This window comes from Halichoerus grypus, chromosome 3, assembly GCF_964656455.1.
Source record: "Halichoerus grypus chromosome 3, mHalGry1.hap1.1, whole genome shotgun sequence".
NCBI classification, from domain to species: Eukaryota; Metazoa; Chordata; class Mammalia; order Carnivora; family Phocidae; genus Halichoerus; species Halichoerus grypus.
In genome coordinates this window covers 97,994,482-98,019,765 of record NC_135714.1, presented here as the reverse complement: position 1 = coordinate 98,019,765, position 25,284 = coordinate 97,994,482, and the positions used below count along the sequence as shown (strand labels likewise).

Here is a 25,284-nt window from a genome sequence, read left to right as displayed (position 1 = left end):
GGTCTTGGGTGTGTCCCCTGTGGATAAGGAGGACTACTGTACTTTATTATATGTTTGGGATTATACCTATCACACTTAATTCTCACAACCCTGGGCAGTGAGATTTGTTTTCCTTATTTTACTGATGAAAGGAACTGAGACTCAAAGAGAGTTACTTTCTTTCCCAACAAAGTAGTAAAATGGGCAGGGATGGAAGGAGCCAGAAGGTTGAACCCAGGTTGGTCTGATTACCTGCTTTTCTGCTTTTCCCCCACAAAAAAGGCTACTTGAAAGCTATTTGAGAACTTTATTATGATGCTTCACTTCAGAGTTCTATGCATTTTAAGTGTGTACTTGGTCTCCTTCAGCGCTATTTTATTATGTCTAACAATACTTTTTTTTCATTATTTTCAATAAGAATGTCCTAATAAATCTAAGCCCCTCAATGACTGACAGTTTATTTATTTTTAAGTAAGATTTAATATGATACAGTTGCTTTATTTACATATTTTCAAAAACTGTTGCTGTTTGAGAAGAATTCTAGAATTGCTTTTGCTAAATTTACTTTTTATTTTGCAAAAATATGACATAGATATTGCTAATTTCAAGATAAAAGTATTTGGACCTTTAAAAAATCTACTTTGTACATTACTCTTGAGGAAATACTTGAAGACACTTGCTGTCAGTTATTTTGAAAAGGTATTGTCTAAATAGATAATTCTTGTGACAGATTTAATATTTCAAAATCTAACAATATTTATGAATAACATATACTGACTAGATAAGGATCTGTTTCTCTTTTAAGATAATAAACAAATATGTAATCTTGAAGAATTGCATTTAAAGTCCTTTAAGGAAGCAGAGAATAATGATAGTAATCTCCACAAGGTCACTTTCATGAGGCATCTGTAAATTTGGTATCTGGATTGAATTCTTGATCAATCAATACGAATTTATAGCCATTTATGACCTCAGTTTCTTAATTTGTAAAATGAGGATTATAATAAATGTATCAGAGTTATTTTGAAATTAAAGAAGACAAGATGTATCATAGCACTTCATAAATCGTAGTCCTATACAAACAGAATTTCAATGTAATTACAAGTGACTCAATTTTTAATATAACAGATGATTGCCAACAAATACAATGAACCATCTGAAAGAACATAGTAAATGTTTTACCTGACTCCTTAGATCTGAATCTTTATATTTATCTTGAACTTAACCACAAAATAGATATATAATGAGTAAAGCCATGTCATTTAGATACCATTTACTAAAGCATCCAAATGACCTGAGTCATATATTTAAGGGCACAGCAGTTCCATTCTACTTATTTTACTTATTGTTTATTTCTTGTTTCTAAGGGAATAGTTACCTGGTGCAATGTTTTCTGGATTTGGGGGACTTCGTGGATCCGGAGTGTTGGGAGGGGTAAATGGGGCTTGCTGTGAGCCACCTTCCAAGTTGCTTCCATCCAGTTTCTCATTCTGCATGGCAATGTTGTGCTGTATGTGATCAAAAGTAAATTCTGCTGAAAACTCAAAAATTCTAGACACACTAATGGAGATACCATATGTGCAAAACTCCATTTGTACATTTAAAATTTAAGTACAGTGCCACTTCCTTGTTTCTTGGGGCCTCAATAATTTATATGCAATTGGTTCAGCTATTGAATGAGAACTTTTACTGATATTAACCTAAGATATGTTTTATGATAACACTCCAGTTAATAATTAATTGAAGCTTACTATGTGCCAGGCAGTGTCTAGGGCTTTGTATCAATTATTTAATGTACTATTCACAAAGTCCCTATAAAGGTGAATCTATTTAATTTTTAAGTCTTTACTAATCTAATATTATAGAGCATACTGGCCAAACATTTGGCTTAGTCATTGTTATATTACTGTTTTTGTTTATAGTGTTTATATTTATTATATTCTTTAATTTGTCTTGTTTTAAAATTTAATCTGAAATTTGAATACCAGCCGTATATTAAAAAATATTAATATTTGAAGCTGCATAGATTTGTAAAAGGAAGAATTTGGGATTTCTAGGAAATAAAATGCTTAAAAGAGATGTTTGTCTTTTAAGTTTTAGGTGAATTTGTTTTACTATTATAATTTAAGATTTATTCTATGACATTAATATGGCACTTTTAAAAATTTGCATTTTAACAGAGAGAAAAGACATTGTAATAGGTGATGTCCTTAGAAGCATGGCTAGGCCTTATCTCTATAATAAAGAACTGTTTTAATTATATCTGAGAAATATGTGTGTTTTATTTTATTTTTTTAAAGATTTTATTTATTTATTTGACACAGAGAAAGAGAGAGAGAGAGCACAAGCAGGGGAAGCAGCAGGCAGAGGGAGAGGGAGAAGCAGACTCCCCACTGAGCAGGGAGCCTGATGTGGGGCTCAATCCCAGGACCCTGGGATCATGACCTGAGCTGAAGGCAGATGCTTAACCGACTGAGCCACCCAGGCGCCCCAAAATATGTGTGTTTTAGAAAGAAACCAATCTCTCTAAGAAGTACATAAAGTCAACCTTTTTTAACTTTAAAAAGAAAAATTTAGTGAAGAGCACAGCAAATAAAAACCAATTTTGACTTTTCTCTGTGTGACATAAGCAGAAAATATTTTTAGATGCTTTTTCACTTCTGCATTTATTTATACAATGATATGGTGAAAAATAATTTTGCATTTAATATTTAAATAAAGTTTATCCTCATTTTCAGGCTTTATCCACCCACAGCCACTCTCCAGGTGCTTTTTACAAAATTCACTTTATTCTCTGCAGCACCATGGGTAAAGCTGCTGTGGAAATGAATAGGACACATGTTAGCAATGGTGAGCTGGCTTGTGGAAAGGTGCAAAAAGGCATGAGAGGTAATGTTTGTTAGGTGAGCGCACGGTTTGATTACTGGGCAGAAGAGTTTACATTTTATTCCATAGGCAATAAGGAACAATTTCTAAAGACTGGTGTAATGCTGTACTCAGAAACATTAGTGGGGCGCCTGGGTGGCTCAGTCGTTAAGCGTCTGCCTTCAGCTCAGGTCATGATCCCAGGGTCCTGGGATCGAGCCCCGCATCAGGCTCCCTGCTCGGCGGGAAGCCTACTTCTCCCTCTCCCACTCCCCCTGCTTGTGTTCCCTCTCTCGCTGTGTCTCTCTCTGTCAAATAAATAAATAAAATCTTTAAAAAAAAAAAAAAAAAGAAACATTAGTATTTAGCGTTTGGAATATAACTATTATCTTAAGTATTAGACTTCTTTGACTAGATTAATATCTTTTCTCACTCTGAACCTACACCACCTCTTAAAACATTAATTATAAATAAAAAGCCAGTTGAGATAAATATAGGAATATCATGCATTTAGAATTCTTTTTCTGAGTTCCTGAAATGTGTCCATGAAATGCATTTCACCTAAACTTACAAATCATTCTATCTACGGTAATTTAAGAATTATAATACTGACTTTCTTTGGAGACTTTTTCCTGGGGATTAGTGAACAGGACAATCAACTGTTTCTAGCTAGTCACTAATTATCAGGAGACACCCAGTATCTCTATTGTCATTGTTAAGTGTACAAACAAAGCCTAATAATAGTTGGGTAGCAACTTACTTTAGTTATGACATAAGCCTTAAATTACAGAGTTCCGTCATATGTGATTCCCTTCACGAAAAGTTGAAAAGATAAATGAAAATGTGTTTCTTTTTATTTCAGTTAAGTTGACCCTAAACAAAATAAAACTAAAGCAGCATCTTATAGGTTATAAACATAGAAGTTATAAACACATGGATAATGTCTATTATATGATTTCTGTTGAAATATCAATAGAAATAAAAGGGTTTGTTTAAAAACCTGTACTATAATTTGTGCCAAAAACATAGAAGTTATTTTTGGCACAAAATAAATATATTTTGAGAATCTCAGTATATTTAGTTTAGTCTTATTTCTGCATTACTTTTTATAGTATACTTCCCTTTTCCCCACTATTATTTAAGATTTCAAAGGATTTCAAAAAGTCCATAGTTACTAAATACATATGTAGTCTTTACTATAAAATGTGGATTATTTTCCTTAATATCATTTTATAGTGATTTATAGAAGATAATTTTAATTATCATGAATCATTCGTTTATTTTATTTTTCCTTATGCTCATTTTCTTCATCCATTTGATTTTTTGCCTATTAGTGTAAGAATTTCATCAGTTAGGGACACCTGTGTGGCTCAGTCAGTTAAGTGTCCAACTCTTGATCTCAGCCCAGGTCTTGCTCTCAGGATCATGAGTCAAGCCCTGCATTAAGCTCCACACTGGGCATGGAGCCTACTTAAAAAAAAAAAAAAAAAAAAAGATTAAAAAAAAGAATTTGGTCAATTCATGAACTAGGGCTTCAAAATTGGCTTGTGTAGCAAGCTGTGTATCTTCATTTCTTGTTAAGAAAGTACATTTCCTGTTATTATTTATGTCATAACGTTTGTGCGGCTTGAATTTGCCAGTTTCTCAGCAGTGGAATAAGACCAAAACTGCCCTTAATTTTTTAATTTTTAGAATGATACTTAATATTTGGACAAATGGCATTAAATTACCAGGGAGTTGGTTTATAGTTTCATCTAATGATGTCCTAAACATTATAATAAAATAAGACATGTATATAGAGTTAAATAATTATTTTGACAATATAGCTTGAGGGAAGCAATAAAAGTTCATTTCAGAAAATGTAGTCAATAAATTAGGAAAATGTGATATAAATCATATAAAGATGATTCAAGAAGTAGACTATAAGTAATAGTTGTTTTCTATCTTTCAATGTTATTTTGTTTCCACTTCACTACACAAAAGCTATATTTATTTATCTTTGAGCTCCCAGCATCGTATCTAGAACACAGTAGGCATTCAATAAATATTTGCCAAAAGTATAAATAAATGAGTGGAAATAGATCTGAACCTAATATTGTTTTAAAAATTCCTATCATATTAACAAGGCTTGCTCCATGTTGCAATCTAGTGCCTTGATAAAGCAAATATATCATTATATAATGTGGCTCACTATTTTCCTCCATGATTTATTATACAGGTCATTTTTAGAATTAAACACAGGTCATTAAAGAAGGCACTTTAAAGAACGTTTGAGTCCATTTTCTTATTTTCTAAATGAGAAAACAGGTCCAGGAAAGCAAAGAAACTTTTAAATTGACTCCAAATTGCATGGCTTGTGGAACAGCTGGGACGGAACCCTGGTCTTCTGGTTTCCAGCCCAGTTTCCTTTGATTACACCATGATAAGTGTCAGTACCAAGAATTCTAGAATTCTGAGAGCTGGGTTTCAATCTTCCTTATTATAGTGTTACTTAAGACAAATTAATATACTTCCTTGAACACTACTTTCCTCATTTCTAAAGAGAGAATAGATTTCATCAGACTTCACAGTATGTTATGTAACTCAATGACATACTAGTTCACTGAATACATTATTATTGTTTATTGCTGTAAGTTACTTATCAACATTTAATTATTTATTTCAATATGCCTGTTTTGGACTATTTTATTTATTTAGTGTTCAACTTTCTAGGAATATTGAAAAACTATCAAGGCATATTCTTACATTTTATGTATAATCAGAACATTTGGCCACAGGTTAGTGACAATAATCTGAGATACTGGTGATGAGGGAATATGTCGTGTTCATAAGGACATTTAAAAACTCATTGTCCCTTCCACCAGAACTGTAGTTAAAGCATAGACTTAGAGATATTAAGTATAAGTTATGAAAACTGGATTTATTCATCTATTCAGATGTCTAGACTTGTAGATGACTTCTCAAAGAATTTCCTTAAGCCATCTTATTTTATACTACTCCTTAAAGCTGTTGTTATTATTAAAAGAATATGATTATGTAATTAGATTTCATCAGCTGGGATAGGGATTATTTTAGGCTCACATTGTATTAGCTACAGACATTTTTTAATAACTAGATATTAGACATAATTATAGAGTACCATAACATTATATCTATCCATGACTTCAAGCGAAAAATCATCCTTCACAATGTCTAACTGAATTCATAGTTATAACTAAACTTTATCTATGGATGTTGAAGGAGGCTTACTAATGTGAAAAAAATTATTTCATTTAAGTTGTCCCCTCATATTTATTGTTAACCAGAGAAACAGATATTTTGAATGACTAACATTTTTGTGTTTGTAGGTGTGGTTGTCCGTTCTATTTTTAGTAATTATGATAAAAGAGCTTAGTGAAACTAGTCTGTTTGTTGTAAAGAAGTGAGATGTCCATTCAAAACAACTTATTAGTGATGGAAGCTGGCAAATGTTTGGGTTCAAATTCACAAGTAAACTTACAGACTTCCCATAGCTGTAGGAAGAAACCCTGAGTAAATAAAACTGAAATTTATTGTAGTCTCCACCACCTCTTCAAATTTAGAACCAGTGCTTTGTTCCTTTTTGATTCTTCATGCCCGGTATTTTATTTTTAAAGCCAATCCCCCAAAGCTAGCTGTTTTCTATTATGAACTTTTTCCTCGACAATCTCTCTATACGACAGTTTAAAAGAACATAGTATTAATGCAATATGTAAAATATGATGTGATTAATTTGTTCATTTGTTTATTAACTTTCAGCTGAGGAAAACTTTTGTGTAAAGAGTTTTGTCCACCTTGGTTTTGTTGTTAATAGGAATCAGACTTCCCTACATGACGTGGCATAAATGCTTTGAGTGAGAGAAGCTCAACTCTGTCTGTAGTTCTCAGGCACGTTTCAGTGCCAGGATGTATTCAGCCAATAAAATGCGTACACTCAGTTTGTGGAGTGCTGTGTGCTTTGGAAGTGTTTCCATCCCAAACATTTAGCTAGTAGAGATAAAACCATGGAAACTTTTAGTTCCACCAATCTCCACTCCCTCTCCCTCCTCTTAGCAGAGCACACCAACTTTTCAGTGCCAAATTTACGGGGTTGCAATGTCTCTACAGAACTAAAAAGATACTCATAACATATATAATACTTCCTTTGTTTATTCATCTAAGCTATTTATTATCATTAAAAAAAATCTAACAGAATCAACAGAAAAAAATATGTTGAATAAATATGTAGAATACTTGTTTGGGAATCTAGTGATACATATACACTTAGAAATGCTACCTGTTTATTTAGATACCACATAACCAAGTCATACCTACATTTATTTGTGCTTTAGTTTCATACTGGAAATTTTCAAATGTGTATTTATCAGATCTTCTTTGTCGCATCTTAAATAGTCTGGCGCCACGGTTACTGAGATGGGATAATTCTTCCAACATGATGTCTCTGGGGATGCTGACTTTTTTGCCCAGGTGCATGCCATCTACATCTGTAAAACAACATTCATGTGCATGAAAACCCCAAGGTAAGCATTTTTAAATGCTTTGCTAAATTCCCTAATTTATTGCCTGCTATATGCTAGTGTAGTGGGTAAGACAGAGACAACTTACTCAGACTTTGGCTTGAATACTAGTGCCCTTACTTTCTAACTCTTGATTATAGATATGTTACTTGTTTTTCTAAGCCTGAGGCTCCTCATCTCTAAAGTTCAGATAATACCTACTGAATATGCTTGATATGAGGATTAAATAAAATGCTTCATATAAATCACTTAGCTATGGTACCTGGCACATAGAAAGAGTGAATGAGGGGCACCTGGGTGGCTCAGTCATTGAGAGTCTGCCTTCGGCTCAGGTCATGATCCCAGGGTTCTGGGATCGAGCCCTGCATCGGGCTCCCTGCTCCACGGGGAGCCTGCTTCTCCCTCTCCCTCTCCCACTCCCCCTGCTTGTGTTCCCTCTCTCGCTGTGTCTCTCTCTGTCAAATAAATAAATAAAATCTTTAAAAAAAAAAAAGAGTGAATGAAAGTTAGCTAATAACACTATTAGTATAATTTAGTGTTTCCAAATTTAATGAGTTTTCAAACAGCACTGCTTATAGTTATTTTAATAAGTTCTGTTTGGCATCCCACATTTTTATGTGTGTTTCAGCTATCCCTGTTGCTTGAGTGCCTACCCTTCCATCCATGCCACTCCATTTCCTTATCTCTGTCAAAATACCATTCATTCTGCAGCCACCACCAGGAGTCTAGTATAAAGTAGGCAGGTGGTTAAGTACTGAATGAACAAATCCTTCCCAATTCAGCTTAATGCTATTTCTGTGAATCCCTTCACTAAATCTCTATTCATAATTATTCATGCCTTTTTCTTTCTTTTTTTTTTAAGATTTTATTTATTTATTTGACAGAGCGAGAGAGAGAAAGAGAACACAAGCAGGGGGAGTGAAAGAGGGAGAAGCAGGCTCCCTGCTAAGCAGGGAGCCTGATGAGGGACTTGATCCCAGGACCCTGGGATCATGACCTGAGCTGAAGGCAGTTGCTTAATCAACTGAGCTACCCAGGTGCCCCTATTCATGCCTTTTTCATATCTCCATAGCACTGAACCACAATTACTTGATTACATTTTACTTAGTTGATGGTTTGTATTTTTTTTTATGTTTTAGTCTTTGTGTCCCCCATGCCTTAAATAGAGAAGATGTCCAGTAAATGACTGTTATTTTCTATTTTTAGTACTGAAGGACTTTTTTTTTTTTTAAGATTTTATTTATTAATTTGACAGAGAGAGATAGTGAGAGCAGGAACACAAGCAGGGGGAGTGGGAGAGGGAGAAGCAGGCTTCCCGCTGAGCAGGGAGCCTGATGTGTGGCTCGACCCAGGACCCTGGGATCATGACCCAAGCCGAAGGCAGACACTTAATGACTGAGCCACCCAGGTGCCCCTGAAGGACTTTTTTAAAGTTGAAAAGAGATGAAACTCTTCTATTTTCTCCATTAGTCAGGAATATATTTCTGTGTAACCCACAGAATTCTCTTGCCATTGTAAACTGCTAGTAAATCACAGAAAGAAAAATTGGGCCATTAGTAAAATAAATAATTAATTATTCTGATTGACTAGGGCAACATTCTTTGATGATGTGACAAATTAACCCTAATAATTAAGCTTTTGGAAGTGTTAGGGATGAAATAACAGAATTACTTGAATTTTCTCCTTATTTTGTTTTGGAAAAAAATCAATTAGTCTACATATTTTGATGTTACATGGAGAGAAGCTCCACTAATCATAAAAATTGCCTGCATTTCTACTTCTACCTGACAGTGATGAGGTAGCACTATTCTCCCCCGGCTGAAGCAGTGTCAGACCAATATAGATGAAAAAGAAGGCTTAAATAAGAGCAAGAGTCTTGGAACATAATCGGAACATTTCCATGCTCAAATAAAAAATCTTTTCATACCAGGAAACAGGAAGATCTCAAACCCAGTGAAAAAAAAGACAGATGTCAACATGAGATGACTGAGATATTAAAATTACACAACCAAGATTTCAAAGCAGCCACGATAAAAATGGCTGCTCAATGGATAGAGACAGCAGAATAGAGGGGAGAATGGGGAAAAAATCTGTGAACTGGGAGACAGAATAATAGAAATCACCCAATAAGAAAAACTGAGGAAAAAATAAACTGAAAAAAAGATGAAGAAAGCCTTAGGGATTAATGGGACTAGAACAAAAGATAGAGTATTTGTGTCACTTAAGTCCCAGGAGAGGAGAAGGAAGTGGGGCTGGAAAAGTACTCAAAGAAATAATGGTTGGGGCGCCTGGGTGGCTCAGTCAGTGAAGCAGTTGTTAAGCATCTGCCTTCGGCTCAGGCCATGATCCTGGAGTCCCAGGATTGAGCCCTGCATCAGGCTACCTGCTTGGCGGGGAGTCTGTTTCTCCTTCTGACCCTCCCCTCTCTCATGCTCTCTCTCTCTCACTCTCAAATAAATAAATAAAATCTTTAAAAAATAATAATAATGCTTAAAAACTCCCCGAATTAGGCAAGAAAGATAAATCTACAGAGTCACGAAACTAAGAGTGTCTTATACAAGATAAATCTATAGAACTTCACAAGATATATTATAAACTTCTAAAAATTAAAGATGAAAAACTTTGAAAGCAGCCAGAAAAAAATGACAACTTACCTATAGGTAGGGAAAAAAAAAATGAGAATGACAGTGAATTTATCACCAGAAACCATGAAAACCAGGAGAAAGTGGCACAAAGTTACTGAAAGAAAAAAACTGTCAACCCATAATCTGATACCCAGTGAAAATATCCTTTAGAAATGAAGGAGAATTTGAGACATCTTCAGATGAAGGGAAACTAGGAGAATTTGTTTCCTAGAGACCTATCCTAAAACAATGGTTTGGGCAGCTATAACAAAATACCAAAGACCAGTGGCTTCTAAACAACAGAAATTTATTTCTCACAGCTCTGGAGGCTGGAAGTCTGAGATCTAGGTGCCAGCATGGTTGGGGTTCTGGTGAAAGCCTTCTGGGTTGCAGATTGCAGATTTCTTGCTGTGGTCTCACATGGTGGAAGGGACAAGATAGCTCTCTTGGACCTCTTTCATAAGGGCATTAATCTCTTTCATGAGGACTCCACTGTCATGACCTAATCATCTCCAAAGACTCCATCTCTTAATACCATCACAGGGGCATTAGGATTTCAGTATATGAATTTGGTGGGGACACAAACAATCAGACCATAGCAAAAAGCTAAGGGAAGTCCTTTAAACAAGAGGGAAACAATAAAATATGGAGCAAAGAAAGAATACAGTGAGCAACAGTGTGGGTAAATACAATAAGCTTCCCTTTTCCTCTTGAGTTTTCTAAATTATGTTTGATGTTAGAAGCAAAAACTATAACACTCTCTGATATAATTATAAATGTGTGTAGAAGAAATAGTTAAGACAATTATATTGCAAACAGAGGAGGATAAAGGGACATGAAGGTAGGTAAGTTTTCTATACTTCACTTGAATTGATAAAGTGATGACATCCGTAGACTTTGATAAGTTATGCCTATGTAATGTAATTCTTTTTTTTTTTAAGATTTTATTTATTTATTTGACAGAGAGAGAGAGACAGCGAGAGCGGGAACACAAGCTGGGGGAGTGGGAGAGGGAGAGGCAGGCCTCTCGCAGAGCAGGGAGCCCTATGCAGGGCTTGATCCCAGGACCCTGGGATCATGACCTGAGCCAAAGGCAGAGCCCAACGACTGAGCCACCCAGGCGTCCCACATATGTAATGTAATTCTTAGAGCAACTCCCAAAAAAGCTATTACAGATGGATTTGAAATCACTATAGATAAATAGAAATGGAAATCTTAAAAATGTTCAAGTAAACCATAGAAAAATAGGAAAAAGAAAACAGAAATAAAAAACAGAACAGGCAACAAACAGAAAACAAAAAAAATAAAATGATAGAGTTAAGCCCTAAAACATCAATAATCACATTAAATATGAGTGCTCTAAATATATCAATTAAAAGACAAAGATTGCAGATTGGATTAAAAAACATGATCCAGCTGTATGCTGTGAGTTGAACAATAGAGGCAAGTAGAAGCCACCTAGGTGGCTCAGTCGGTTAAGCATCTGACTCTTGATTTTGGCTCAGGTCATGATCTCAGGGTCATGAGATTGGGCCCTGTGTCAGGCTCTGTGCTCAGCGGAGAGTCTGCTTGAGATTCTCTCTTGCCTTCTCCCTCTGCCCCTCCCCCCACTTGCACACATGCACTCTCTCTCTCTCTCTCTCTCTCAAATAAATAAATAAATCTTAAAAAAAAAAAAGAAAGAAACTAACAGGATGGAAAAAGATATATCAAGGAAATATTAATCAAAGATCAGGAGTGGTCATATTAATATCAAATAAAGTGGATTTCAGAGCAAAGACAATTACCAGAGACAGAAAAAACATTATATAATGATTAAAATATCAATCCACCAAGAAGACCTAGAAATTCTAAATGTGTATGCACCAAACCACAACAGCAACAACAAAAAGAATTAAAGAACAGAAAGGAGAAATAGACAAATCCACAGTTATAGTTGGAGACCTCAACATCCCTCTCTACACAAAGGATAGAACAACAAACAGAAAATCAGCAAGATATAAAAGGACTCAATAATACCATTAACCAGGAAGATCTAATTGACATTTATAGAATTAGATTCTACTGAACAACAATAGAATGCACATTCTTTTCAAGTGCTCATGGAACATATACCAAGGTAGACCATATCCTGGGCCATAAAATAAACCTTAACAAATTTAAAAGAGCTAAAATTGTACAGAATATGATTTCTGTTTACAATGGAATCACATTAGAAATCAGTAACAGAAAGATAATAGGAAAATCTCTAAATATTTGGAAACTAAACAACATACTTCTAAATAATCCATAGGTCAAAGAGGAAATCTCAAGGGAAATAAAAAAAATCATTGATCTAGGAATGAAAATGAAAATAAAGCATGTCAAAATTTATGGGACACAGTTAATGCAGTGCTGAGAGGGACATTTATAGCACTAAATGCATACATTAAAAAAATAAAAAGTCTTAAATGAATAATCTAAGCTTCTACCTTAAAAACCTAGAAAAAGGGGGCACCTGGGTAGCTCAGTCAGTTAAGTGTCAGACTCTTGGTTTCAGCACAGATCATGACCCTAGATCAAGCCCTGAGGGGGACTCTGCCTTGAGCATGGAGCCTGCTTAAGATTCTCTCTCTCCCTCTTCCTCTGCCCTTCATCACCCACTTGCTGGCTTGCACACATGTATGCATGTGTTATCTCTCTTTCTCAAAAGAAAAAACAAAAACAAAAAACAAAACCCTAGAAAAAGAAGAGCAAAATAAACCCAAAGCAGGCAGAAGGAAGGAAATAACAAAGATAACAGCTGAAATAAAAAACCAGTTAAGCATGGAGTTGAGTTTTGAAAGATAAATAGAATTGACAAATCTCTAACTAGACTGACACAGACAAAAATATAAAAGACACAAATTACCAATGTTAGTAACAAAAGAAGGAACTACAGGAACTACACACACTGTAGATAACAAATGGATAGTAAGAGAATACTATGAACAATTGTATACATAAATTCACATAAATTTGAAAACTTAAAAAAAAATTCACCAATTTTTGAAAAGCACGAAGTATCATATCTCACCAATATGAAGTAGAGAAGTTGATTAATCCTATAAATATAAAGCAATCAAATTTATAATTTTAAAATCTCCCCAAAAAGAAATCTTTAGAGCTAGATAATTTCACTGGAGAATTCTACCAAACATTTCAAAAATTAACACCCAATTCATAATCTCTGCCTGAAAATAGAAGATGAGAGAACTGTTCCCAATTTATTTATTAAGCTAATATTACCCTGATACCAAAACTAAAGACAACACACAAAAAAGAAAGCTACAGACCAATATTCTCCATGCATATAGAAGCAAAAATCCTTAACAAAATATTAGTAATTAGAATTCAACAATATATACAAATTATTCTATACCATGAGTAAGTGGGGTTTATCTCAGGGATACTGACTGGTTCAATATTCAAAAATCAATATATTCCACAATATTAATAGGCTAGAGAAGAAAAACTGCATGATTATACCTTTGGGATTGAGGGCTGGGCAAAACACTATTGAACTTGACACCACAATTCATTAGAGGAAAAACTGATAAATAGGACTTCATCAAAATTAAAAACTTTTGCTCTGAGAAAGACTTTTACAAGGATGAAAAGACAAGCTACAGAGTGGGAAACCGTATTTGACAACAAGCTAGAATATATAAAGAGCTCTCAAAACTCGCCAGTAAAAATGCAAACAATCCAATTAGAACATGGGCCAAAGACATGAAGAGACATTTCACCAAAGAAGAAATACAGATGGCAAATAAGCATACAAAAATGTTCAACATCATCAGTCAATTCAAATTAAGGAAATGCAAATTAAGACCATAATGCGATGTCACTATTAGAATGGCTAAAATGGGGCGCCTGGGTGGCTCAGTTGTTAAGCGTCTGCCTTTGGCTCGGGTCATGATCCCAGGGTCCTGGGATCAAGCCCCGAGTCAGGCTCCCTGCTCCGCTGGAAGCCTGCTTCTCCCTCTCCCTCTCCCCCTGCTTGTGTTCCTTCTCTGGCTGTGTCTCTCTCTGTCAAATAAATAAATAAATAAAATCTTAAAAAAAAAATAGAATGGCTAAAATGAAAAATAGTGATAGCTCCTAATGCTGGGGAGGGTGTGGAGAAACTGGATCACTTACATATTGCCGTTGGAAATGTAGAATGGTACGGCCACTCTAGAAAGTAACTTAGTAGTTTCTGTTAAAAACCTACCGTAGAACTAACAGTAATACTGGGCATTTATTCCAGTAAAGTGAAAGCTCATGTTCATGCAAAAAGCTATGTATAAATATTCATAGCAGCTTTATTCTTAATTAAAAACAAAACAGAAATAATCCAGATGTACTTCAATGGGTAAATGGTTAAAAACACTGTGGTCCATCCATACCATGGTACTCAGCAATAACAAGGAAAAATCTATTGAAATATACATCTCCTGGACCTATCTCCAGAGAATTACACTGAGTGGAAAAAAGCCAACCCCCAAAGGTTATACACTATGTGTGTGTGTGTGTGTGTGTGTGTGTGTATCATTTATATAGCATTCTTGAAATGAAAAAATAGAGAGAGAGAAATAAAGAGCAGAGTTGTAATTGGCAGGAGTCTCTTGACTATTAATAACAATATTCTGGTTGTGATAGTATACTATAGCTTTGCAAGATGTTACCTTGGGGGAAATTAGGAAAGGGTACATGATGGGATAGCTCTGTATTATTTCTTACAATTGCATATGAACTACAATTATCTCAAAAAAAAAAAAAAGCTACAAAGCCATAAAAAGATATGAATAATCCTTAAGTGTAAATTGCTAAGTGAAAGAAACTAGTCTGTAAAGGCTACACACTGTATGGTTCCAACTACGTGGCATTCTGGAAAAGGCAAAACTCTGGAAGACGGTAAAAGAATCAGCGGTTGCCAAGGGCTTGGGGGGAGGTAGTAGGGATAAACAGGTAGAGTACAAGGGATTTCTAGGGCAGTGAGACTATTCCCTATGATACTATAATGGCAGATATATGACATTATGCATTCGTGAAAGCCTATAAAACACTACAACACAAAGAGTGACCTCTAATGTAAACTATGGACTTTAGTTGTTTTTTTTTTTTTTTTTTAAAGATTTTATTTACTTAATTTAGAGAAAGACAGAGAGAGTGCATGTGCGTGAGCAGGGGAGGTACAGAGAGAGCGAGGGAGAGGGAGACAATCTCCAGCAGACTCCACACTGAGTGCAGAGCCAGCTCAGGACTTGATCCCAGGACCCCAAGTTCATGACACCGGCCGAAACCAAGAGTTGGATGCTTAACCAACTGAGCCACTCGGTGTCCCTGGACTTTAGTGTTTAATAGTGTATCAATATTGGTTCATCAGCCATAACCAATACATCACACTAAGGCAAGATGTCAGTAATAGAGGAAACTATGTATTGGGAAGAGAAGGGGTATATGGGAACACTCTACTTTCTGCTTAGTTTTTCTGTAAACCTAAAACTGCTCTAAAAATAGTGTATTATTAAAAAAAATTAAATAAAAAAATTCATAGCCCCTCCTAATGCAAGTGGAGTAGCTTTGTCTGCTCTCCAGTATGAAAAAAAAAAAAAAAGCTATGCTTTACAATCCCCAGGGATGGCAGGGATTGCCTACGAAAAAGGAATAGGAGGAAGAGAGCAAAATAAATGAGGGTGTTTTATAACAGTTGCCTGGGATTTGCTTGCCAAACCTATTGAGTTCTACAGGGAATATTTGCTTTCATCTATTTGCGAGTGTTTGGAATCTTTGTTACTGTGTGCTTGGAATATGGAAGGAGAAGCTAGGTTATTTTTCAACATATCTATGAATATATACCTCCATATTCTAAAGAGAGTGACAGGGTGGGCTCTTTCAACTTTTTGATCCTTTTTTTAAAGATTTTATTTGTTTATTTGAGAGAGAGAAGGAGAGAAAGAGAGAGAGAGCACAAGCTGGGGAAGGGCAGAGGGAGAGGGAGAAGCAGACTCCCCACCGAGCAGGGAGCCCCACATGGGGCTCCATCCCAGGGTCCTGGGATCATGACCTGAGCCAAAGGCAGATGCTTAACCAACTGGGCCACCCAGGTGCCCAACTTTTTGATTCTATAATCAAAATAGCAAGTTCCCTTTAGATACAAAGGATAGAAGAAACAGTATTGCTTATACTTAGTGCAGTTATGGGAAGGGGGAATCTCCTTTAAATGTTTCTCAAAACAATTCAATTAGCAATGAGAGAGAGAGAATGAAATAGTAACACAAAAAGTCAAAATCTACAGATTTTTTTCCATCAAACTTTTCTAGAAATACATATTCTATATAATGTAATATATTACAAATAATGTTTTTAAACACATTTAGGTTTTTCCTGAAAAACCTTTCTAATGAGACATTTTCAGGAAATGAAAAATGCCCCAAAGCAGGCAGCCACTAAAAAACGTGGAGATGACAATCTTCATAGTTATAGAATCTTTCTCCTTACAATGAAGGCTACAAAGATTTTCCATAAAGAAACCAAAACAGAAATGCAACTTTTTTCTTCCTCCCCATTTCTGTTACTGTTTTGTCATTACAAACAGTTAAATGAAAATAGAGGTGTTAGAAAAAGGAATAGCATATTATTATATTAATTTCTATATCTTCTAAATTCTAAGCTATAGCATAAGTTTAATTCTGTGACTCCAGAGAGAAATTTGAGAAAATGCTTTTATCTCATTTACTTCTTTTTTTTTTTTTTTTAAAGATTTTATTTATTTATTTGAGAGAGAGAGAGAGCGAGAGAGAGCACATGAGAGGGGGGAGGGTCAGAGGGAGAAGCAGACTCCCTGCTGAGCAGGGAGCCCGATGCGGGACTCGATCCGGGGACTCCAGGATCACAACCTGAGCCGAAGGCAGTCGCTTAACCAACTGAGCCACCCAGGCGCCCTCATTTACTTCTTTTAAAGGCCCTCCGATATTAACTGATTCCACCAATGTTTCTGAAATAACCACATGACTTAAGTAGATTCCATCCTGCTGGTCCCTGTGATTTACAATAATCTTCTGGGGTGTGTTTGACCAGAGTTGATCAGCTTGGTGATTGATTCAGAAACAAGTACAAGACCTGACCCAGGTCAATGAGAGTGAATATCAGGACTTTTCTCTGTGCATGTTGTGCCAAAGATGCTTTCTTTATCCTGCTGCATGTAAGCACGGAAGTATATTGCCCAGGGAACTATTGGCAAGTACTTGGTAGAATGATAGAGCCAGGCTTAGGATGAAGCTTACCCCAAGGAAATCAAAACAGAGACAGCGAAACCAGAGAATCCTTGGCAGCATACTTGAGTGGCTAGATGAAGCCCTACAAGATCACCTCTGAACTTTTCAGATATATGAGCCATAAATTCCCTTTATTGTTTAAGCTAGTTGGCGTCGGACTTTCTCTTATTTTCAACTAAAAGCATGCAGATATAGTTATTCTCTCCAGATCTTCATCTCACTGATGTAGGTCCAAAAACTATATTAAGACGGGAGTCATAAGGAAGAGTGAGGAAGACCAGCCTAAAAGCCCAGAAGTAGGGGCCTCAAAGAGGAAAGAGAGCAGAGAGCAGAGCTATAACAAAAATGGATATACCGCTGGTCACGGACTCATCTGGTTTCATAAGATACATTCACTCCTTTTTAGCAAAGCACTAGACCCATCACTCAAGCTGCTACAAGGAATAGATGTTCAGTAAGAGCCATGAGGAACTTACCTACTAATCAGCTGGCACAATCTGTTATTACTAGTAAATTTTATCATAAGAGAGGAGAAATAAGAGACAAAAAGGAAAAAGGAGAAGGTGCATAAAATAATGGACACTCAACCTCTTTTCTTATTCGTCACACTCCATTCCACTTCCTCTAAGCCTACATTTTCTCCCTCCTACTCTGTGATAGACAGTGAGTTAACTGGCTTTGAGTGGCCCTCTGAAAGTAGTAAGGACCTCTGGGGCCAGAAATACTAGATGATAAGTCAGCACTAGAGCAAACTTCTACTGGCTCACAAGAGTTGACTGATAAATTTTCAAGAATTCTGTGAGCCAGTAGTTAACTTCAGTAAACACAGCCCTAATTTAACTTAAATTATATAAATTTAATAATTAGAAAAAGTATTTAAAGACAAAGCAATAAATACTCAAAACGTATCACTTTTTAAGTCTTTTTACTGCATTTTGCTATTACCTATGCTTCTAATGTTATTTCTATCTGTTTGTATGTGTATGGTGGAAATACTGTATAACGTATTACTGAACATATTTTCCTAAATCTCCATTCAGTGCCTTCTTGATGGTAGCTTGAAATCAGCCGTGGTGGGTGTATTTATACCATAGAAATTGGCAAACTCTGGAAACCAAGGCATTTCCCCCCGCCCCAAAGAACCAGTTGTTAAGTATTTACTAGCAAGGTACTAGACACAGGAATATGTTAAGTCAACATATTTTGCATAAACAAACAAACAGCAAAAGACATATCTAAATTCTCTAGGGTTTTCTTCCCTTCCCTTCCAATAGTTAAATTTATAACTGGAGCAGTAGTTCCAAACCATCTGTGAGGGGAATCTAATGTATGAACACTTTCATTACTTAAACTTACAGAGTGAAGAACACTGTCAACTGAGCACATAGAATCCAAGTCCAGCTGTTCCCTGCCCTTTAGTGCAAACCCCTCTGCAGGGTCTTAACAGTGTTTTTAATCTGGATGCCTGATAAATGATATAACTTATTCAGGATACATATCCTTGCCTTGATGGATTAGAAGGTTGTCTTTGTGGCATTAGATCATCTATTGAAAATAATATTGCTAGGCATACTTTCCTATTGATGTCATTTATAGTGATCCAGAATTTTCCCTTTGTTCTTTAAAGATTTTCTTGATATATTGTATTTGGCTACTATTTCAAGAATCAATGATTATTTATGAACAGTTGAATATCTAATTATAAATTGATACAGACATATAATCTAAGGGTCTTGGCCATAATCAAATTAATTTCCACAAAAAACCCACAATTTTTAATCTACTAGAAATATTCTTCCTCAGCAGTGTCCTCAAACGTTCAATACTTTTGTAGTTAAACTAAGGTTTAAAATCTTACATTAAAAAGTTCAAATATTTTTTTTGAGTATACTTTCCTTCTACCTTTCATACTGTAGAGCCCCATTGTAATGGGTATTAGAAACCAAATGGAAAATTGCATTTTATTGAGACAATATGTGATCTTTGAAAATGTGATCAGTTCCTTTTTCAAACCTTACATTAATGCATAGTCTTATGAACAAACACTGGACTTAAGTTCCTCCAAAAGGAAACATTCTTTTTTTCACATTTATTTCATACATTAACGTTCTGAAACTTGATCAAATGATTTATGTGTGCACAGGTAGTTCTACACATTTAATGTGAAATTTTGATCCTAACAAAAGTTACATATTTAGTTAGATCAGTGAATCTAATTCATGGTTTGTAAAGATACTCATTTACACATAATTGTAGTAAGACAAAAGGTCTTAATTAAAAAAACCCTTTTCCCATGATTCCCTGGCAGTTGCAATTCTGGTAGAATGGGCAAAACCAGTGGAGGGGAGTTAACGAAACTGACTTGCTCTACGGTGGTCCTATTGATTTACTTAGAAGCCTGAGGCCAACAATTTTCTTTGTACTTGCACAAGTCTCTTCTGCTTGTATACAGATAGTTGGCCTAAGTGGATTGAATAATAGTCCATAAAATATGCTTTATTTCAAAATGTAACATACACATATACATATTACATGAAAGATAATAGTCCGGACTGTCATTTTGAATAATGCCTGAAAAGACTACAGTTGATAATAAGGCCATTAATAATTTTCTTTACATTAAAAAGTTGATTTTGAAATCCATCTGAGATTCTTTAATTTCCTATTTTATATCTCTTTGCTTTGATTTGAGTTCGATAGCTATTTTATAAAGTTTTCAAAAACTTACTATAAAATATTATCATTTAGTAACTGTAATTTTTTAAACATTTAAGAAATGAGATTACCAATATATTGAATTACACAGTTTGGAATTACACAATCATCTAGTACTGTTTATGAAATGTACATGTACAGCATATTAGAGTGAAAAAGACAACAAAGAAACTAGGATGATAGAATAGTATGGTTGGACTTAATACTGTGATTTCTGCTTGGGTCGTGACTAGAATTTATTCTAGCTCTCTGGTGCTACTTTTCTGAAGGACCTTTACAGAAGTTTAGAAACCTATGGCATGCTCAAAAAATCTTACGAATTCACTAATTTCCCAAAAAAGCACACTTTTTTCTTGGGGTTATGGAGTGCTGATGTGAAAATTTAAACCAAGGAAGACTAATAAACTTGTACACTGAAGCATTAGGTTAAGTTCTTTTTCTCCCCAAACTTTTCATATTTGATCTGTGGTATTTAAGGCCTTCTTGGTGTCCTAATTTTAACATTGATGGCTTGATTAAAACATTATAGTTTAAGATATACTGATGCAGGAAAAGCAAAAGGGGTCTTCACGTAATCTTCCATCTGAATTTCTAGATTTTATACTCTATACTTTTCAAAGTGCCCTTGCAATTTATGTCGATATTAGCATTGTCTTTGTTATTGGAGAAACTCAGATATGCTGATGTTTGACTGCAGCACACAACTCAGTAAATTAGAATCATGGAATTTTAGAATTAAATGGATCAGCAAATCCAACCTCCTCATGTTCAGATGAGGCATCTGAGGTCTGGTCTGGAACCCAGGGCTCCTGGTACCATACCAACAACAGCACTCCATTTAGAACCCGGGCTTCCTGTTTTCAAACCACAAAGCTAAACTCTTTTCCTGAAGTCACAAAAACAGCCTGCTCAGTCCTCTTCTGTGTGCTGGGAAAAGCTGCTCACCAGTCATGCAGGGAAAAATTAAAAACATAAACAAAAAACATCCCAAAAAAGCCCTCACAGAGCCCCAGTGAAAAAACTGTAGGGTGACTGAAGCAGCCTTCCGAGGCACTGTGGTCTTCCCTGTTTCTGAAGTTCTTCTAATCTGTCAGTTACATCTGTGTGTAAGACCCGGGGGTCAGCGTACGCCCAGTTCTTCTTATGGTCATTTTCATCCCAATTCCTTCTCCCCACCACGTCGGGACAGACGCCAGTGGCTCTCTAGAGCATCACCTGCTTCTATTCTTACTCTCCCTCCTCTTTCTGTCAGCTTATCACTCCCTATCATTTTATGCTTCCCTATCTCTCTCCCTCCTCCTCCAGTATTCAAGTCTGGAAGATTTAGTGAGAAGAGGAACAGGATTAATACCGGAGAATATGTACGAATTACGGGTAAATGGCACAGGGCTGGGGGACATAAAACTTTGATAAGCCAACTATTCTTGCCCCCACAACTAATTCATGCACAGATAATGGCAAAATATTTTTGTATTTTTGCCTGTCTTAGAATAGCACTTGTTAGATGGTAGCAACATGGTTCTCTTACTTCTGTATAAAGCACAGAAGTTTTGTTTCACAGCAGTAACGCAAGACAATTGCTACCATCAGCTCTATTCCTTCTAATATTGATGATGATCATGATGATGATGATCATGATATAATGATGTAATGATGTGACAGTATAGAGCCTTAGTGTCAGGGGATACTTTCTATTAATTATTTGTTGGGAGTGTGGTATAGTTGCTGCTGGGACATAATCTGACATGACAAACATAATGGATCTGTAATGAGTAACAATTTGGGGTGTAGTTAGTAGAGGCTGGAAGTTATCTACATTTTTATTCATTCTATCCAGTTCTATGTATTTTAGTCCAGATGGGTAGGATTTTTCATTAATTCTTGGAGGTTATTTCTCCTTCAGATGGAATGAGTGCTCTGATGTACAACTCTCCTTTTTTGATTCTTACATTTTCCTACTGATTGATCTCAAAGGTTCACCAGCTATAGTGTCTCTCCCAAACGACAAGAACTGGAGTGAACTTGCAGTTCATGTTAAAAAACAACCCATTTAGTCAGTTCATTGTCACGTTTCATTCTTCTCCAGGCTAAATGTTTTTGAAAAGTGATATAAAAAATAAAGGAGTTACAACGTACAAAAGAAAAAGAATCCTGATGCACAAGGAGAGAAGGAGGGCTTTGAAAACATCCTTCTCTGTTCAGTTTTATAAGGGAAAATCCAACCCAAGTTTGATTTACTAAGTGTTATAATTAAGATCAAAACAGTTGCATGCTCTATCTTAAATTATCCAGATTTTTGCTGCTGTGAGGTATTTGAAAGTTTGGAGGATTATTCCCGAAAAGGTTTCTTTGCAGTCTGTCTCATCTCAGCATCCATGACACTTCCCTAGCTCTGGATCTCTAGACACCATGTCATACACAAATAGTAAAGTTCCATATAAGATGTCAGAGGAAATAAGAGAGGGAAATTATTTAAGCTGTTTCATAAAGTACTACAGCTATTTTATCTGAGATGAGTTAAGAAAGTCTGCGATCATCCTGCATTATCTGGATACTTGACCTCCAAACACAGGCAGAGCATGTGACTCCCCTTAAGGGGGTTGGAAATCTACCCATGACTTGGGAGGGAGGCTTCAGCAGACTTTACATGGCCAGGACCTACTGGTGGTAAGATAATAGTTTGGAGGGTTTTTTTCCCCTTGAGATAGAATTGTATTTTTTCTTTAAATTTCATAAACACAAAATTTACGTTATAAGAAAAAGAAAAAGATATTCTTACCCTTGTAGGTCTATGTCAGGACTAACATAGAGTAGAATCCAACACATGATTTAAACTGGGAATACATTAAATGGATCAATTGATTAATGATTAGAATGCAATTAGAAAATAACTTATCTCAATTCCAGTTTTAAGGTAAATAATTTATTCTCAAACTCGTGTTCATCCAGTTTTTCCTTGTTGATCAGGAAAACTATAAAAACAATTTCAAGTAAACTACCTGAACCAGGAACTATAAAGAAACATAAAAATTTAAAAGAAGTGTGAATTTTTGAACTTTGGACCCGTACAAGTTTAGTTCTGGAATCTGATTCAGAATTATTCTCACTTTATTCCAAGCTAGTCTGACATCATAGTAAAACATGGAAACTAAGTTGAATCCAGTATGCTAATTTTATATTGCAGAAAATAGAAAATGAAACTTAAAAACAGGACTCTTTAGATATGACTACATTGTATGGAGAGTATCTGAAACAATCTTTGACTGGTTCTATGCAATGTGCTTTATGGAAGGTGAAATATGAAAACACTATACTTACCCCTGTTCCCGGCTGCCCCCACCAGATCTCATGCCTCTAGGTCTCAATAGTGTTCAGGTGAAAGGTTACATTCCTTGTCAATGGAGGGGAAATAAGGAGGCATTCTGAAAACTCCACAGATATATCCGGAATGGCTCAAATCAGCCCTTAAAAGCATCTGGATATTCTACCCATTCACTTTTAAAATTGATGCTATCCTTCGCTCATAAAGTTTCCTTTATAACAATCAAATGCAATTTATAAAGCATTGCTTTCTAGAGGTATTTGCTAGAACTTAAGGAAAAGGAGAATGGAATATCATCTTGCGTCTAATTTATATTAAATTTTTTGAGTCATATGCTTTGAGACTACATAAACTTTATATTTCCCTAGACATCATAAATAAAAGTAGATTTCTATTGAAAATATCTTAGTAAACCAATTACCAAATATGAAGACTGGTTTCGGGGTTAAAGAAATTCACAATCTGAATTCCAACTTAACAGTTTTTGTACAAAAAAGATGATAGAATATATTTTTAATGTTTTATGTGATATATAAGGTAAAAGAAAGCAAGATATGCCATGTGGGTTGGACCATGAAGACAAGTATGAGACCTGTCCAAAAAAAGGAATTGAGAGTGATATTAACTTATAATGTGAAATGTGAAAGGCAAGCCAAGCAGAATGTACATCAGCTGTCAGATTGCTTCATTCCTTTAGAGCAGTTGTTCATCTGAAAATAGCTTTCAGATGAGAAAGGATGACTACAAAAGGATTAGTTACCATAGGCTTTTCTACACCCGCTAGAGCTCCAGGTTTGTTATGACAGAATAGCAAGAATTTAAAGGAAGTAAACTATAGAATATTAAATATCATCAGGAAGGATCTTTGTTAATGCTGAGCTAGAGTAATGCTAAAAAAGGATTTTCACTGATACCATTTCCATGGATTTCCTTCATGATGGCTGATGCTTGCTGTTTTCTCTGCTTCACCATGGTATTATGTGAAAGCATGGTCTTTTGTTCCCTGTGGAAAATAAAGGAACGTTATTGAGACAATGTGAAGAACTCATCTGGAGTATTTTATAATCATCCTTTTGAAAGAGAGCATCTTCGTTCTTTGTTAGGAATTTATTATTGTTTCTACTGAGTGACTTTAATATGCCTTATCTATCTTGTGACAGAGCATGTTATTCATTGACAGGCAATGTCACAGTGAACAGAAGATAATACTCAGAGTTTCAGTCCCAGTCTTATCTATACACTTGTACAATGGTCCCCAGGCAAGGAGAAACAATGAGAGAGCTGCCTCCTCTCCCCTCCCTCTTTCTTTTCCACAGTTTATTTTAATCTGTCATCGTTTCCTTACTGGCCTTCATTTGTACCAGCATCACGGTACATCAGTTCCAGCAAACTGTAAGAATGAAGAAAGGACACTAGATTAAACCAGAACTCTTTGGTGGTGGCATTTTAATATTAGCATCAACAGCTGCCCTTTAAAGCAAAGAAGGCCCATTTATGAGTCATAACTCTGAACCTCCTTGGACAACTGACTAATAAAACATTTTAGGAAACAATATACTCACCTTGCTCTTAGGCTGTGCTTTGCAGCAGGGATGAGTCCCAATTTGTGGAGGAAAGAGTGGAGATGGAATATGGATGGCACTTGGGCCCGATGGTTTTTATCCCTGAGCCTGGGACGGCATGGTCCCTAGCTCTGACTCAAACTGGGGACTGAGCCTTTCTGAAGAGACTGGCATCCAGCTGACATCAACTGACTATATATAGCACCAAATACTTCAGCTACTCATATCTTCCTGGCGAAAGGGAGGAACAGAGAAAGATTAGGTTCTCTCCATTATGTTTCTAGTTTGTGAGATGGTTGAAGGAACATACAAAAAGTTTTTATGGAGCACCTTCTCTTTGAGGAGATAGTAGCCAAAAGGGATTTTTAAAACTTGTTAAGATGTAGATCTTATGCTGCATCT

At 35.7% G+C, this 25,284-nt stretch overlaps 1 protein-coding gene and 1 long non-coding RNA gene across 2 annotated transcripts in view; one reads left to right on the top strand and one right to left on the bottom strand.

Annotated features, from left to right (window-relative positions):
- Nucleotides 1-25,027, bottom strand: part of MYOZ2 (myozenin 2) — a 39,382-nt gene extending 14,355 nt beyond the window's left edge. The window contains exons 1-4 of the mRNA XM_036091780.2: nucleotides 24,883-25,027; nucleotides 24,235-24,323; nucleotides 7,177-7,346; nucleotides 1,358-1,487 (exon numbers count right to left, since the gene is read on the bottom strand). Of these exons, the coding sequence (XP_035947673.2) occupies nucleotides 1,358-1,487; nucleotides 7,177-7,346; nucleotides 24,235-24,310 (376 nt within the window). The 5' untranslated portion in view covers nucleotides 24,311-24,323; nucleotides 24,883-25,027. The remainder of the gene's footprint in view (nucleotides 1-1,357; nucleotides 1,488-7,176; nucleotides 7,347-24,234; nucleotides 24,324-24,882) is intronic.
- LOC118535454 (uncharacterized) overlaps nucleotides 1-25,284 on the top strand; it is a 92,211-nt gene that overhangs the window by 29,291 nt on the left and 37,636 nt on the right. The window contains exon 3 of the long non-coding RNA XR_013446157.1: nucleotides 7,255-7,382. This is a non-coding gene — a long non-coding RNA (uncharacterized LOC118535454). The remainder of the gene's footprint in view (nucleotides 1-7,254; nucleotides 7,383-25,284) is intronic.